The 17,892-nt window shown below is 43.7% G+C and overlaps 1 protein-coding gene across 1 annotated transcript in view; it reads left to right on the forward strand.

The window, feature by feature from the left end:
- LOC309560309 (protein Niban 2-like) overlaps nucleotides 1-13,835 on the forward strand; it is a 156,661-nt gene extending 142,826 nt beyond the window's left edge. The window contains exons 10-16 of the mRNA XM_082263925.1: nucleotides 549-736; nucleotides 3,463-3,618; nucleotides 6,995-7,111; nucleotides 8,872-8,979; nucleotides 9,665-9,776; nucleotides 12,244-12,755; nucleotides 13,092-13,835. Of these exons, the coding sequence (XP_082120051.1) occupies nucleotides 549-736; nucleotides 3,463-3,618; nucleotides 6,995-7,111; nucleotides 8,872-8,979; nucleotides 9,665-9,776; nucleotides 12,244-12,755; nucleotides 13,092-13,613 (1,715 nt within the window). The 3' untranslated portion in view covers nucleotides 13,614-13,835. The remainder of the gene's footprint in view (nucleotides 1-548; nucleotides 737-3,462; nucleotides 3,619-6,994; nucleotides 7,112-8,871; nucleotides 8,980-9,664; nucleotides 9,777-12,243; nucleotides 12,756-13,091) is intronic.
- The last annotated feature ends 4,057 nt before the right edge of the window (nucleotides 13,836-17,892 follow it).

The following is a 17,892-nucleotide window of genomic DNA, read 5'->3' on the forward strand; positions in this document are numbered from 1 at the left end:
ATGCTGATTTAAATGTTTTGTTTTGCCCATCAGAGTGCCCCCTAACATAAAATGTGCCCATCAGCGTGCCCCCTAACATAAAATGTGCCCATCAGCGTGCCCCCTAACATAAAATGTGCCCATCAGCGTGCCCCCTGACATAAAATGTGCCCATCAGAGTGCCCTCTAACATAAAATGTGCCCATCAGCGTGCCCCTTATTTTATGCTAAGGGACATGCTGATGAGCATATTTTATGTTAAGGGGCACTCTGATGGGCATATTTTATGTTAAAAAATGCGAAACACCGCGTTCGGTATTTGGCTTCGGCCAAGAATTTCATTTCGGTGCATCCCTATAAAATAGTCATGTTTTTATGCTGCATACTTAGTACACCGTATTGTCATCTTTTCAAACTCATTCGGTAAGGCCTTGCAGAGAGCCTCAGCGACCAGCAATTGTGATCAATAAAATAATCATTCTGATTGGTTGGGATTGGTACCATACTGAAGAAATGTGCTTATTTTCTTTTGTGCTGATATTTATATTGTCCTATTCTTGATTTCCCAGCTGCCGTGCTGCCAAAAGCTGAGTTGTGTGTGAGGAACCACGTCCAGACTCACATCCCATCCATCCTGGAAGCCCTGATGGTTCCAACCAGTCAAGGCTTTTCCGAGGTTCGGGAACTGATCTTCACAGAGGCCACAGACATGAACAAGAACCTAGTGAATGAGGGAGGACGGGACAAGCTGGGAGAGGTCAGTGTGACAAGGAGAACGGACACTCATATTTTACATACAGTAGTAGTTGCAATTTTGTAAGTTGGTGTGAGAATTGAAAAAATTGGCCTTAATAACGCTTGTTTGTGTCTAGGCCACGAGGCCTGGCTCTTGTCCAGATGCTTTAGGGTATCCGCCAGTATTCATTTAACTCCTTCCCGCTCCCCTCCCTCAACATCATGGCCCAGGCCATGAATGCCTTTAACCCTTTCACTGCCAGAGATGTTTTGTGTTTTTTTGCACACGTTTAAAACATTTTAGCCCTGAAGATTGCATAAATCCCCAAAATATTATATATTTTCTGAACGCAGACATAGAGAATAAAATAATGGTAGTTCCAAATTTCTCTTGCTACCAAATATTAGCGCAGAAAGGTGTAGAAAACGTAAAATTTCAGTAAAAAAATACACTTTTTACATTTTTTTTTTTTTTTTAAACTTTAGGGCACACAAACACAATAAATTACCAAATAAAAAAATAGATTAAAGATGAGGTTGCACTCAGTGAATACCCAACATGTCATTACATGTGCCTATGAAATAGGGGAAGCCCCCTACAGGTCACCGGTTTAGAGTTACCCAGATGCATCGCAATTGATGTTTTCTTGTGTAGGCGCCCCATTCATGTTTGTACATTGGGGTGGAGGCCTTAAACTTTTTTTTTTTTTTGAGGGGGTGGGGGGTTTATTAACCAATTTTTTTTTTTACTTTTTTCATCACATAGGGGACAAAAAGTCTGTGATAGTTTTTGTTGACAGGTTCTCTTTAACCCCTTGTGACTCTGTGTTCTTCAGTGAATTTATTGCAGTGCAGATGGGGAAGGAGATGGGGGGGGGGGGGGCAGGGCAGCCATTACCGGAGGTGTTTGGAAGCCCAGCCACTGGAGGATCGCTTCCATCTTCAATTTTTTTTTCTTTTTTAAATTTTCTCAGTTTAAACATTTGATATTTTTTCTATGTGATGAATAAAATATGGGTTTATGAGATTTGCAAATAACTGCATTACATTTTTATGCAGATTTTACAGTGTCCCACATTTTTTTTCGAATTGGGGTTGTACAAAGCACCTCCTAGGTGCCCACACCATATATTTGCAGTTTTGTTTCTAGAGACAGGCAGGGAGTGATTCAATAAAGCTTTGCAACACTTTTCTTGCAGTATGGTCCTTTAAAATGTCCTGCACCCCTAATTCATGAAAGCTTTGCTACAGTTTCAGTAAGAGTTTTGACACATGCAACAGATTCAGGTTGTTCCTTTTTGCACCACATAATTACCACCAGTTAGCAGATTAGGAACCTACCAGTAATTAAAGTGGTTGTTACCCTAAAAAAAAAAAAAATGGATCCCGTTGCTTTAAAGCATGGGTGTCCAACCTTTTGGCTTCTCTGGGCCACATTGAGTGTAGAGAAATGTTCTCGGGCCGCATATAAAATATATACTATTAGTTAAGTTATATAAGTAATAAAACGCTACCACGCCCCCTTCCCGTGCTGCCGCCCCCCCCCCCCCCAGCACTAATTTAACACAACTAGTAGATGATCCCCTCCGAGCCCGAGGCTCCCTCTGTGGCCGTCCCCCCGACTCGACTTTCTTGCTCCCCAGCAAAAAAATAAATAAATTGTCAGGGGGCAGTGGGCCGCATTGCCTGCGGTTCTGGGCCGCAGGTTGGGCATGCCTGCTTTAAAGCATGAATAACAGCACAGTGCTTGTGCTTTGTAATTTGGCCCTTTCCATCCCCTAAATCACCTGGCTGATCCTGCCTGGTGCTGTCCTCCCCTCTGTAAACTGACCATGGTTTATCATGGCTGCTGAGCCCTGACACCGTGGTCAGTTTACATGCCTCCAACATCCGCAGCTCTCCTCTCCCCCTCCCTCCCTCTCTGCCTGTCAGTTTTTGTCAGTGCCCACTCCTCCCCTCCTGCTGCTAAAATTACTTTTCAATTTTCATACAATCCTCTGTTTGATCATGATTGAAGCTCAGTGTCTGTACTTTAAAAAAAAAAAAAATAGTGCTTTTTTAATCTTATTTTAGAGCGGCGCTCACGTGACCGCCCGCCTCTCACCGCCTGACGGGGGGATTCTCGGACCCTCCAGCTGTAGCTGTCAGATCGAGAGAGGAGAGAGGCGGGCAGTCACGTGCACGTCAAGAGGCGCTCTGAAATAAGGTATAAAACAACATTTTTTTCTATAAAGCACATACACAGGGCACCTAACATTATCGAACACTAGGGGTTTCTATGAAGAGAACACGGTGGCTTAACAACTACTTTAAGCCCAGTTTTGAATCAGTGTACAGAAAGAGACAGCAGTGTTCAGTGTGGGCCGTGTATGTGCTGGGAAGCTGTCTTGAATTGCTTATTATTTGGCCAATGACAGAAAAATCCTGGCTGGCAGCTGAATGGAGCCAAGACACTACCAACTGTGCAGCCGACAACATCACATCAACCAGTGGGTTGCCAGCTGCACAGCTTGTAATGTCTTGGCAAACAATGACACTGTGCAGCTGACCATGGATGATGTGCAGCTCAAAGGCTGCACGGAGGATGGAGTGTCCAGTATGGATACCTGTGTGATAGGTACATGTATTTGTCATGGGCACTGATTGTCGAGCGGAGGCACAAAATAATTCTAAAGCACATCCAGGGAAATGTTTTATAAATGAATAAGGTCTAATATATGATCCAGTGTAATATTCTTTATCCTCCAGCACATGGAGAAGATCTCACAGCTGGGCTATCACCCAGTAAAAATGCAGCAGTGCTATGAAAAGATGGATCATCTGAATCTGGAAGGACTGCAGCAAAGATTTGACGTGGGAAGTCCGTCTGTATTCAAGCAGAGGGCACAGATCCTCATGAGGGAGGTGAGGAATGGAAATGTTTTTATTAACCGTTCAGCTACATAATGGGAACCACAAGCCGCAACTCTTCAAATTGCTGGTTGTTGGTTCAGAAGTATAATGGGACAATAGCTCCTCCTAGTGGCTCTTTTGTGCTCAACAAGCCCTTTTTTGTCGGGTGTGAAAAGAATTTAGCCCCAGTTAAGAAAATGCAACCCTTAATTGGAGGATGGATCTGATACTGATTGATTAAAGTTCAACAGAGGGTATTTTATATTACAGGGATTTATATAGAGCCTAAAATGTATGCAGCATTTTACTGTAGATTCAGTTCCTGCTCATAGGGAACCTACAATCTAAATTCCCTTTCTCGCATACATACATACTAGGGCCAGATTAAACCAGGACTGTACAATCCTGTAGTAATACTCTCATGTACAATTTTTGTTTTTAGTGACTTCATTAGTTTTCTTTTTTAGGTTTGTTTTTTTCCCCCTTTATTTTCACATAGTGTCCCTTCTAGCAAAACACTTCCTGTCCTAGGGTGACAACACTCACTCAACATGCTTTATAGAGAGGCAGCATTGGCACACAGTGACAAAGCTACAAAATACTCCCCCTCATCTGCTTACATTGGGGAGATTCTGTAGTCCAGAGTTGGCTGGGAGTAATGTAATTGATTACAATGTAACAAAAAGGACAGGTATTTTTTAACTGACAAGATTTTTGGCAGGATCAACAGGTGGTATTATTTTTATTTTTTGGTATGCATAGAACAGATAAAGCAAAATTCTTTCAGTGATTTATTTATTATTATTATTAATATTATTTTTTTTGCAAATGAGCCTGCAGAGCATTGCAACAGTGCTCGGTGAATGGCGGGTTCAGTGCCAGGTTGCTGCAGACTGTTCCTCCAGCTCCCTGTATGTACCAAGGTTTGGGCTTTCATTTGAGAGATGGAGTGTGAATCAAGTTTTCAATGGAATTCCGCACTCGTTTTCCATTGACAACAAGTTTGTCTGCTATGGGGGCAGACGGGTTCATTTCTTTACAGATCTCTGATGGAGCTTGGCACATGTTATACCCTAAGGCTCGGGTCACACTATTGCGATGCGGGAAGGCTGCGAATTCGCAGCCTTTTCCCGCATCGCACACGCACCCCCGGCAGTTCACACTGCCATATGCGATACGCTGGGGGTGTCAATGTAATCTTAACGACACCCCCAGTTTGATCGCATATCGCAGTGCGATCGTGCAGTTCGCACAGGATGGGATCGCACAAGTGTGAACCGCTGTGCGATCCGATCCTGATGCGGCTGCAAAAATGCCTCCTGTGCGTGTTTGCACCGGGTGCGATGCGAATTTAGCCATACAAACTGTATGGCTAAACTCGCACCGCACAGCTGATCGCATGTAATGTCGGAGCAGTGCGCTCCGACATTACATGCGAACCCGGCACTTGCATGAGTGTGAACCGGGTCTAAATGTGGACGTAATACGGTTTTAAAGGTAGACTTCGCTTTTAACAGAACAAAAGGGACCAAATGAGAAAAGTTGATTGTTTGGGTTTGCATACGCTTATGGAGGAAGTGCAGAGCGAGTATGCACATTGCGTTAAAAAAAAAATATATATATATATGTGTATATATATATATATATATATATATATATATATATATATATATATATATATATATATATAGATAGATAGAAAATAATGGGGGGAATTTAAAAGTGTTGTGCAAGTACAGCGCACACAACGGAAAACAAAAACTGGAGCGGTTTGCTCCAATCTCTCTGCTGTCCCCGGCTCGGAGAGGAGAGTATTAACCCTTCAGGCTCTGCTCGTGAAGTGTGATCCCTGCATGGGCAGAGAGAGTGATATGTGCGGTCTGCTGACAGTTTGCTTCCCCTAAAACATGGCAAAACATGGCAGGAATCTGCAGGCAGTTTTCTATGTGGAAAACTGACATATTCCCTCTGTTAATCAGGTGCAGACCTGCACTCGTTTGTTTCACTCTGAAAAAGAAATTGGTGCTGGTGGCACAGATAAACCTATCTGTCCTGTTAATGTGGCAATCGCTACTTCTGACCATTTGACCATTGTAATTGCGCAGAAAGCCTAAATAATGCCCCCGAAATTAGTGAAATTTGTGAAAACTGTAGAAGACAGAATCTGAGCTTCTACCTTTCATTTTCAAAGCCTAACTGAAGGAGCAAATTGGTTGCCTTGCACAGGGGTTTCAGATTTGGTCTTCTGACATTTTTTGAAAAAAGGAGCGTGCATGCTCAGTTGGAGTTTCACGCATGCTCTGAAACGCGTTGTGGTTCTCCTCTGCCCTTCTGGTGACGTTAAGACGCTGCGCCCCAAGCTGGTCCACCACGAGCCGTACCCGGAAGACGCAGGCAAGCCGGAAATTTTCCGTCTCCCACAATCATCTCGGCTATCATATTTCTGGGCCAAAGGTGCACATTTGCAGGACGTCTGCCACCGGGCTTGCAGCCCTAGATGAGTGAGCCCTTGTTGATCAGCAATCATGTGAGTTTTCAATTGTCTGCCTGTCTGATCGTCTAATAAAATACTGCACTTAGAGGTGCTTTTCTTTTTCTTTGCATTTCATTTAAAAGAGTTGGCTTCACTCTTCAGAAGAGCTGTCCCTGTCCTTGGTGCATGTTGCTGATCAGACTTTTACATTTACAGGTGTACTCACCTTAGTGATGGATTTTATTTAATGGACTGTGCTCTACTTGTCCTGTTGACACTATACCTTGTGCGCTAAAATTAGCCCTTCAAGAGGGTTAAGGCAGTGCTGTAAAATAATGGTGGCCACACAGAATATTGACACTTTGGACCCAATTTGGACATTGTCACTTAGGGGGTGTACTCACTTTTGTTGCCACCAGCTCTGTGATGTCGTCATGAAGGGGTGGAAGAGGACTCCAGTGGCAACCTGTGAAGCTCTGGTGAACTCCAATGCCAAGAGGGTTAAGGCAGTGCTGGAAAATTATGATGGCAACACACAATATTGACACTTTGAGCCCAATTTGGACATTTTCACTTAGGGGTGTACTCACTTTTGTTGCCAGAGGTTTAGAAATGAATGGCTGTGTGTTAAGTTATTTTGAGGGGCAGTAAATTTACACTGTTATACAAGCTGTACACTCACTACTTTACATTGTAGCAAAGTGTCATTTCTTCAGTGTTGTCACATGAAAAGATATAATAAAATATTTACAAAAATGTGAGGGGTGTACTCACTTTTGTGAGATACTGTATATTAGCAAGGTTCACTGCATTTTATAATTGTCGCCATGTTGATTGTCTGCCCTTTGGATGTTAAATTAAATAGGTAGAGTGCCTTGCATTCTCAACTAAGGAGCAAATAATTTGTCTTTGCAGCTGACAGACAATGCAGTGTATACACTTGAACAGCTCATCCACCAGGAACTGAACAAGTCAGAAGGGGCAGAGAACCTGTGCAGAGACATCCAGCGTATTTTGGAGCGTGTTCTCAAGGTGAGACAAGATCTGAAGCTTAGGCCGCACGTAGGAAAGATGTTGGGACAACAATGAGTGGTTAATGCGGCTTTGTCACTAGATTAAAAGATTGAAGTGCTCCCTGGAAAGAAAGCAGTTAATACCTGTCCCATCAATCTTCAATGTCTTGAATACAGCTTGTCCACGAATCTAGAAGATGTCTGATCTTACCGAGCCTTGCTGTGCTTCTGTCCAGTGTCTGGTAGTGACATAGGGGCTGTTGGAGGAACCCCAGAGTGCAGCAGAAGACATATTTAGAAGGGTGTGGGATGCAGAAAGTTCTTCGGCAATCTTTAGCTCTTCAAGAAAGCAAAAAAAGAACTGCTTTCTTTAGAGGGGGCACAGATTAAAAGCTTTTAAATCTTGAGAATTGTTTTTAGATATGTTGAATATTCCTGAAATTAGGCAAAACTGCTTTTCTCTTACGTCCTCCGACAGTCACCGCCTCCTCTAAGACATCACTGTTGGGTATTTACTTCCGCTCCGCAGGAGTAGCTAGGCATAAAGACTTAGTCAAAAGAACAAAGGAATTTGCATATACACACCCATGGGGGCTGTCCCATCTGGTCAATACCCCCCTGCAGTGACCACTCCCAACTCAGTTTGGTAGCATAGCAGTAGGTAGTAAGAACCCCAAAAGAGGGGCGGGGGCGGCGACTGTCGGAGGACTCAGCGAAAGGAATTTTACAGGTAAGATTTTACAAAAATTCAGTTTTTCTTCCCAGCTAGACCAAAACTCAGAGCACAAAACCCGAAAAATCGAACAATGATCCATGACCGAGATCCTAACATTAACTCCAAGAAATGATTGGTGTGCAAGTGATGCTAAAACCATTCCTATTGTTATTAGCGAGCGCTGCATGACCAGTTTAGAGGTTATGTACATGGCCTAATTTTGACCTAGGCTGCTTTTCCTATACAAGTAAATGCAAAAGCAACGCTTTTTACTCACCCTTTGGAACCTGAGAGTTCTGAACACAGAAGTGCTCAGAACTGAGACCTTCTGGGTTCACTCACTGCAGCGGAGATGGGGGAAGCAAAAATGATCTGATCTTCCACCAAAAACGTTTATGGATCTCAAGGGAAAACTGGTGAGCCAAGGACACATTAGATGGGGGGGGGGGGGCGGGCGCTTTCACTATGATCACGTCCTGAAAGCTGACAGCCTGCTGAGCAAATGTAAATGAACTCCTGGCTGCTTTTGCAGCTGAGAGCTTGTTTACATCTCAACACTGCCCCAAAAAATTAGTTTTGCCAGTGGCAATAAAAGGGTACTGCATACCATATCATCACTAAAGGACAACTATGACCAAAGCTCTTTTGGCCATACTTCTCCTGTGGATCACTTGAGTGCACAAAGTTCTGCACTCATGGGAGTTGATCCAGGCTCTGGAGGAATCCTAACTTTAATGTCGGGACCCACCCAGATCCTTGGACCGGGAGCTAGCTCATCTTCTCAGTAAGCCACTGAGCCAGCCACTACTGCCCCTGAACAGCCCAGTGCCCTGGTGGGCGCTAGAGGGGCAGATCAGAGAGCTGGTGACTGACAGTTACTGGCTCTCTCTGCTCACTGAAGCCCAAGAACTGAGCGATCAGCGATCCTCGAATGCTCAGTTCTCGGTCTTGGGGCCAGCAGGGTACCAATGCTATGATGTTTTGGGGGGTGTAGGGCTTGTTTTAGTAAAATGTGTATGCTGGCGATGTATTCCTGAACCCCGGCTATATGTCATCTCTTGCAGAAATATGACTATGACAGTAGCAGTGTCCGCAAGAAGTTCTTTCAAGAGGCATTACTGCAAATCATTATTCCTTTCCTCCTGAAGAAGCTGGCACCTACTTGCAAATCGGTAAGTGTACAAGTCGGGGAACAAGCATCTATCTCTTTTCAAAATGAAAAAAGAAATCATGCAGTACATCTTTTCCCATGTTTTACCCCTTTAAAAACACTGCCAGCACAGAAAAATGCCTGTTTATCTGCCAGAAATTCAATGGGCTTCCCTACTTCCTGTAGTGAGCTGACAATACTGCTTCTGCTGCACTAAAATTCTAAGCACTGTTGTCAGGCCCGCTGGACTATAAAACACCTCTCTACTCATCGCGGAAACTGGGAGGTGTTCTGTAGTCCTATAGGGAAGTACTCTGGCTGCTCACTGGATTTCTGGCAGAATCAACACATTTTTTTCTGTACTTACAGCGCTTTTAAAGGGATAACATGGAGAAATGTTTTGCAGAGGAGTACTGCTGCATTTTTTTTTTGCCCAGAAATACACTTTAAATCTTCATTATAAGATGATACTGATGGTGAAATAACATTTTGGACCTCATCCATCAAAGGGTCTTGGGGGGTGGGAGGTAGGACCTTGGCACTTGTAATAGCCAGCTCATAGATTATTCTGGGGAGAACGTGACTGGATGTAATAGGTAACAAGAATTGCGGTTTCTGTGGTGACTAGCGTATGTGATTGGAAATCGCCGGATCACATTGTATGTTTTTTAGTTCTCTGTTCTTACATTGGGTCTTGGCATCTACAGGAGTTACCTCGATACCAGGAACTTATATTTGAGGAGCTGTCGAGGTTTGTCCTAGTGGAGAACACATATGAAGAGGTGGTGCTGCAGACTGTGATGAGGGACATTGTGCAAGGTAAGAAGAAAGTGGTGTGGCTGTTGGGTGAACAAACCTCATTATTATTTTTGTAATGGAGTGACATCATCTGCAGAGGCTCTGTACAAAGTTACAATACATCAATTGACACCGAGGGGAATTTATCACAACTGGAGCACAGCTGCTCCAGATTCAATCTTCCATTTTTAAGGCTCAATCCTGGGACCGATTTTGTTCAATTTATTCATAAATAGCATTGAGGACGGGGTCAGTAGCTCAATCTCCGTTTTTGCAGATGACACTAAATTGGGCAGGGCAATAACTTCACATTAAGATATAGATATCTTACAGAATGACCTGAACAAAATAACAGAGTGGGCAACTACATAGCAAATGAGTTTTAATGTGGAGAAGTGTAAGGTATTGCACTTGGGGACTAAAAACATAAAAGCACAATACACTCTAGAGGGAGAACCAAAAATGGAGAAGGATCCGGGAGTCTAAGTAGAAGATAGACTTGGCAATAGCATGCAATGTCAAGCTGCAGCTGCCAAATCCGGCAGGATATTAGCATGCATAAGGTATATTCCAGAGATAAAACTATAATCCTACCACTTTATAAAACTCTGTTCCGACCATATCTGGAGTATTCTGTCCAGTTCTGGTCACCAGTCCTCAGGAGGGATGAGCTGAAGAGAGTCCAGAGAAGGGCAACTAAACTAATTAGGGAATTGGAGGACCTTAATTATGAAGAGCGTTTAGAAGCGCTTGATTTATTCTCCCTAGAGAAGACACCTGAGAGGGGACATGATAGCGATTTACAAATACCTCAACAGTGATCTCAGCATAGAAAAAAAAAAACGATTCAGTCACAAGGATTGCATGAGGACACGAGGCCATACAATGCGATTAGAGAAGAAGCGTTTTAACCTCAGGCTACGCAGGGGGTGCTTTACAGTAAGGGCTACAAGACTGTGAAACTCTCTACCACAAATGGTAGTCACTGCGGGGAGTATGGCTACGTTTAACAGACTCTTGGGTGTACATCTCAAGGATCAAAACATTCAGAGGTATGAGAAATGATTAAGGCCACACACAGAGAGAAGAGAAGCAATGATGGATCAGTGACTGAAAAGAGCTCAGCGGGGGGAAATCGCTGTACTTACTTTGCATAGTGAGTACTGCGGTCAGACTGGAGGTGACATACTATGACTATAGTTGATTAGCCAATATGCTTAGTGAAGGGAATGTCTTGATAGCATCTAGGAATCAGAAGATGTATGTGGAGGGGCCAGGTCTTTTAGGTTAGAGCTAGAAGACTAAACCTAATTCTCTCAGTAATCAGCAACCCGTGGAGGTACTGAAAGAGAGCAGCAGGATTGGAAGATTTGAGAAAAGAGGTGAATGAAGCAAACAGCAGAGTTAAAGCGTATCTAAACCCAAAAGCAAAATGCATTAGATGTGATGGCTGCATTTGTTTTCTTCAGCCTTTGGTACTGGCAGGATCATCAGGTGAAAGCACTCTTCCTTCCCTAGGGTGACAACCATCTTACTTTACTGTGTCTATGAAAGAGTAATGTTGTCATCCTATGAGAGGACTAATGAATTCCACCATCTCTCCAACACATGGGGGGGGGGGGGGGGTTTCTGTCCTCAGAGAGAGGTGGGAATAATGCTAACTGTTGGGAATAATGCTAACTGTTGAGAGTACAGCACAGGTAGCTAGCTTATCATCCCAAAATATTATTGCAGGATCAACATGTATTTTGGCACTTATCGAACAGTAAACAAAATATTTTCAATGGTACCAAACCAAAATATAGCCAATAAAGGTCCATTCACACTAGCGCGACTTGTCAGACGACTTGGTCGCCTGACAAGTCGCGGTTGGTCGCCTGCCATAGATTAGCACAGGACCCGTTCTAATAGGAGCGACACAAGTCGCTCCGACTTAGAAAAAGGGTCCTGTACTACTTTGGGGCGACCTGGAGGCGACTTACATTGACTTCAATTATATGAAGTCCCTGCAAGTCTCGCCGAGGTCATGCACCGCGACTTCACAGGTCGCCCCAGCAGGTCGTGTCGCTCCAGTGTGAATGGGCGCTAAGAGACATTCTCTCTTGTTAGCGTTTAACGCGCGCTTTAAAGCTGGGTACTCACTGCAGTTTTTTTTTTTTTCCTTTCTTCATGCAACCCAGCGCTGACAACTTTGGTTTGGAGCCGCTGTACTAACCATGCGAGGGTTGTCCAGCGATCCCCCCCGAGCTATTGTGTTCTGACAGGGGGAAGAGAAGAGTGTTCTAATAGTTGAACTGCAACAGGATAAGGGTGTGCACTGGCAGTTTAGTTGTATCAGGCATGACAAAGGGGCAGATGTAAAATAGAGATGGCATAAAGGTGGGTAATAAGTGAGTCAGGTCGGCTTCTCCATCAACTTCAGAATAATTCCTCAAAAGTTTGAGTATAAATGGTAACTGTATAATGATTCTATCCTTCTCTTTTCTAGCTGTAAAAGATGCCGCCACGCAGCGAAAACATAACTTGTTCCGGGACAGTATGGTATTGCACAACAGTGATCCTAACCTTCACCTCCTGGAAGATGAGCCCCCCATTAATTGGACTGAAAAGTATTCCAACAATACTGATTCCTCTGGAGGTCGGCATGGTAGACAACGCCAAGTGGTATCCCTTATTCAGGATGATGATGCGCCTGATTACCTGGAATCCTGCCAGGAGGCCCCAGTTAATGAAAATATCCCTGAAGAGCCAGAGTCAAGCGATGTTGGCACAATCCGAAGCATGCTTGTCAAAGAGTTTGATGTTGAGGTTCCAAGCAAAGAACAGATCCCACAACATGATGACATCGCTCAGGCCCCCCAACAGGAACAGGTGACACAAGTCACTCAGTCGCACACACAGCAGATGAGGCCCAATGATCTCCAGGCCCCGGAAGAAGAGAACACATCATTTGGTAGACATCCTGAAGATGATGTGGATCACAGTCATGTAGTGCAGACAGTGGCACCTTCCACCACAGATATGGATCACAGTCATGTAGCGCAGACAGTGGCACCTTCCACCACAGATATGGATCACAGTCATGTAGCGCAGACAGTGGCACCTTCCATCACAGATATGGATCACAGTCATGTAGCGCAGACAGTGGCACCTTCCATCACAGATGTGGATCACAGTCATGTAGAGCACACCGTGGCACCTTCCACCACGTATGTGGATCACAGTCATGTAGCGCAGACAGTGGCACCTTCCATCACAGATGTGGATCACAGTCATGTAGCGCAGACAGTGGCACCTTCCACCACAGTTGTGGATCACAGTCATGTAGAGCAGCCAGTGGCACCTTCCACCACAGATGTGTCTCCAGAAAGAGAACTGGTACACAATTACCAGAGGGTTTCAGATCATACAGAACAAGAGGTCCATGGTCATCATGAAGAGGAACCACAACATAATTTGCTGACACAAGAACATTTGAGCACAGATAATCAAAAATTGATTGAGGAGCAGCCTCATGAAGTACCTGAGAACAAGACAGCCGACCATGACTCAGTCATAGAATATGTGAGCCATCAACACCATCCAGTAGAGGAGCTGGAACACCACCCATCCCAGGAAAAAACTGTCCATCCCAAGATATTGCCTTGCCAGATGCCGCAGGTGGTTATTACTTCAATTGCCACTCTAGAAGAGGACACCCAGTCTGAAGTGCTTCACACTTCCACGACACATGCAGTACATTCCACCCAAGATGATAGTGGCTTCCAATCGCCCATGAGCGAGGAGGAGGGTGAAGGGTATCGGGAAACTCCTGTACCAGCTCCAGAAAAGAAAGAAGAGGTCATTACCCAGTTCTGAGGACCTGCACAATGGGACTAAGCTTTTACTATGAACTTATGGAGGGCAGAAGCAGCGCCAGAATCTCCCTCCTTTTGGCACAAAACGTCTTATTTAAATGCTTTTTAGCTCTGCAACACTCTCCCACCCCTTACCCTTTGCTATGCCAACGCTGGAGTTTTTGCTATTCCCCATGACATAAATACACAGTGTTTCAATATTCCACAATCATCACCCCCCTATCTGCACCGTGTAATGTTGTCCCCCACCCCCACTGTAATTCACTAGTGCTGAGCTTGTGCAAGCTTTATCCTCCGAGCTTTTTATGTGGAATGTTACTATTCCCATCACAAAGCTTCCAGTACTGCCACTATCACACTGAAGATTGTTTCTCTTTCTATGACACACACACCCATATGCACACTGCTTTGTATAAACACTCAGTACACAGCACCGAGACACGAACACTAACCCAAAGAAAACCGCACTGAGGTGCCCTTCCGTGGAGGACTGAGCAGGCCCTACAGGCTCCCTTGCATGCATGTGATTTATCTTGTATGTATGGTGTTGTGGGTTCAATTCTCATACAAGGTTTCACAGGTTTGGGAGATGCATTGTTTATGTAAGCATGCCAAACATAACTTTTAAATCCTGTTTCCTTAACAGAAATCTCCACATTCTGAAAAGCCCCAGCCATTTTAAATAGGTTCCACCGTCTAAAACCAGGACATACTCCAAAAGATGTGCTTCTATATCAGAGTTAGGCAGTCTTCTATAAACAAGGATTTAACTTCATGTTAGACTTTTAATTCATTAATGGCATGATTTCCTTCCCAATTATAAAGCAAGGTTCTCTTATACTATGTAATGCCCTAATTAGCTGTATGGACTGGCCTGTGCATGGATACCACTGGGGCTCCTCCTACCTGCTAATCCTAGTACTCACTAATATAGTTCTTTAGTAAATACAGTATTGGGGGGATTCACTTGAGAGGTGCAGGCATAAAGCTTGCACCATTTTAAACTGCGGAAACCGCACAGATCATGCTTCTAATGAACAAAGGAGGTGCAAGCCTATTTGTTAATTAGGAGCAATCTGCTCTGTTTTCTAAGCTGTATCTGCACCACATACGGCATAGATATCATGAGAGCTGGTACAGCTTTCTCTGGTTCTCTCCTGGGCAGCTGAGAGGGAGGAAGAAGGCTGCTAACCCTGTGTTATCAGGGGTTAACAGTATGGCAGATATGCAGGGAAAGCTGCTTTCACTGTCGATATGCAGGCTCTGACTGTAAGGTGTTCAAGCAGGGGCAGAGAGGTATGTGAGCTACTTGCCAGGTTACCAGCAGACAGTTCACATTCTGTACACTAGGTCCAATCTGGCGGCGGCCCCTTTAATTAGGCACAGAACCAGCATCGTTTCTATTTCACTCTGAAATAGAAACTGGCATTGGGAGCACAGACAGACCTGAAACAGCTTTATCTGCTTTCTTAACCTGTTGCTGCCTGTGTAACACATATGTGCGACAGCCAAATGGTGGGCTTTATAACTCCCACACATATGCGTCACTGAGTGGCTGATGTTTCTGTGCCGAGAGCAGGCTCACAGCACAGACACTGAGCTGTAAAAACACACAGCTCACTGTCCCCACTAAGGATCAGTAGCCAGCAGGACACATCAGCCAATCCTTCCCACCCCCTCGGGCATTCATAACTTTTTAAAAGAGATGCTGGGGTGGGCAGGAAGGGGTTAATGTGCCACATACAATTTAGACCAGAAAAAAATCCCCCCCCCCCCCAAATTGTTCTCTATAGCAACCAAATTATCCTGATCGTTTTTAAAATTAGACTGTGACAAAAGCAATTCAGACAAGACTGAAGTCTTTTATGGCCAATACGTACTTTAAAAATGCCCAGGGCAATAGTTGCTTACACTTCTAAATGTTAGGCAGGTCATAGATGAATCTGGTGAAAGGTAAGAAAATCACTCGATCCCCCAATCAACACAATACTTCCTGCAGCGCTGTGGTGTTCTGGTTCCCTACCTCCTCGACCGGCAGAACATAATGAATACTGCTAGCGGTTATAGCCACCGGCAGTGGTTACATGTAAATAATCTGACAGGCTGGTTGTACTCAAGTCGATCGATGGAATAACTTGGGTACAGCAAGCCTGTCCATCGACTGATCAAATCTCGGCCAGTCCTGTGGAGACAAAGGTATCTCCAGAAAGGATCACTTCTTAGGTGGAGACTGAATGTTTTCTTTAGGGGACAATTGGAAACCTTCCTTAACATTTCACCACCTTTCATCTACAGAAAAGCCTGCAGCCATATCTCTGGTAGTTTTACATTCCGTCAGTGTTAGACTTGTATGGTGAACCCTGCACACACCAAACCTCTGACACAGCTCTTTCTGTGATGTGTTTTTAGATGTACATTCCTTATGTGTGTATGTAAGATGAACAATCTCTGCGTGTGACTGGACAGAATGTGGGAGTGCTTCTTGCCTGACATCTTTACTCCAAGTACAACCTTGAGGCAACCTCATTTTCTGAAGCCAAACAAGTGCCTTCTCTATACCAGTACAAACCCGCATCTCCCCTCCCAAATATATATTTTATTAAACTTTTAAATGTTTTAAAAATTAAAAAAAAAAAAGCTTCTAATTAATAAATAAACTTTATTGTAAGAAAACTGGAGTTTTATCTGAAACATTTCCGTTATATTTTACAAATACAAATTCATATTCATTTAACAAAAGCAGGTGTTGCTAGAAGCAACCAGGTATCCGCTTTAGGCTAAGTTCACCTTTCAGAACATGTTGGATGATGTTTCAGCTCCCGCAGCTTCTTCCCCTGATCCCCGTCTAAGTGACAGCGAATAGCCAATGATGGCGAACCTTGGCACCCCAGATGTTTTGGGACTACATTTCCCATGATGCTCATGCACTCTGCAGTGTAGTAAAGCATCATGGGAAATGTAGTTCCAAAACATCTGGAGTGCCAAGGTTCGCCATCACTGGGGCTGAAAGCTGCAGGGCTTGTCTGCAGAATCCTGACATTGCACCACTAATCACGGGTGCAATGCTTTCCAGGCTCCTGCAGGACAAAAAAAAATAAAATAAATTTATTTTGCAAAGATATGTGCATTTATTATCTTTTCGTACAAGGTGAACGTATCCTTTAACACTGGCTTTTTTGTGCATACACCAGATTGCAGCGGCATCGATGACTGCTGTATGCCAGCTGAGACCGCTCAGATTCTACATACCAGTGACCGGCTGAAAGGAGCCATAGCATAGGACAACCAGTAGTTACAGTTAGAGATGAATGTCAGAGTCCCAAGCTGGGACATCCATCGGTAATTTTGCAAATCCATACGAACATCAACGGTTTCTCTCAGCCTGTCATTGCTTTGCATAGATTGGTTGCAGCTGTTCACACACGCCTATCCTCACAGATGCAAATTGTTGTTGATTCTTGCCTCTGGCATCCAGTCTATGCACATAGCCCGTGTGATAAATGCCTAAATTTCTATATATCCTCCAATCAGAAACAGCTCGAAGGTGCTTGATTACCCAAGTAACACACATTGGGGGAGATTACTAAAACTGGTGCACATGTGCATAGTAACCAATCCGCTTCTAACTTTTGCTTGTTTAATTAAGCTTTGATATTAAAACCTGGAAGCTGATTTTGCCAGATTTTGCGTGCACCAGTTTTAATAAATTACCCACTTTCTCTGTCTGCTGGTTTTTAAGTCCAATTTAAAGATATAAAAAGACAAAAAATACTAGAATTTTTCATACTGTTTCAGTTTTTTTTTTTTTTTTTTTTTTGTAACAGCAAAAGAATATCAGATTAAAAAATTGGTAACAAATCCACCCAGCTTGTACCTGAGACTATGCAGTGCCACAATCATCCACCTTCAAATATATCTTGAAGCATAGTATAGATCTACAATTTTTCCTGTGATTTACCACATTTTGATAGCAGTTTGGAGCTGTGCACATCTACCAACTCAATGAGGAATTAAAAAGCAAAGTTTAGATTGTTGTAATAAAGCGGCTTTCACGTGTTCACAAATCCTTCAAGCCAGTGAAGTCCGAATTTCTGATCTGCCAACTTGTCCAAGTTAGTGACTCAGAAAGTTCTGAAGTCAGAGGCCTAAAAGGACAACTGGGCTACTACAGGTTTTCAGAGCAGCGTTATTTTTTCAGTATTTTCCCTGAAACTAAATATAATAAGGATAAAATATGGGAGCTGCTATTGCCGACTTGTTTTTAGGGCTGTCATTCTGAT

Source organism: Pelophylax lessonae, assembly GCF_965119305.1.
Source record: "Pelophylax lessonae genome assembly, chromosome: 7".
Taxonomy (NCBI): Eukaryota; Metazoa; Chordata; class Amphibia; order Anura; family Ranidae; genus Pelophylax; species Pelophylax lessonae.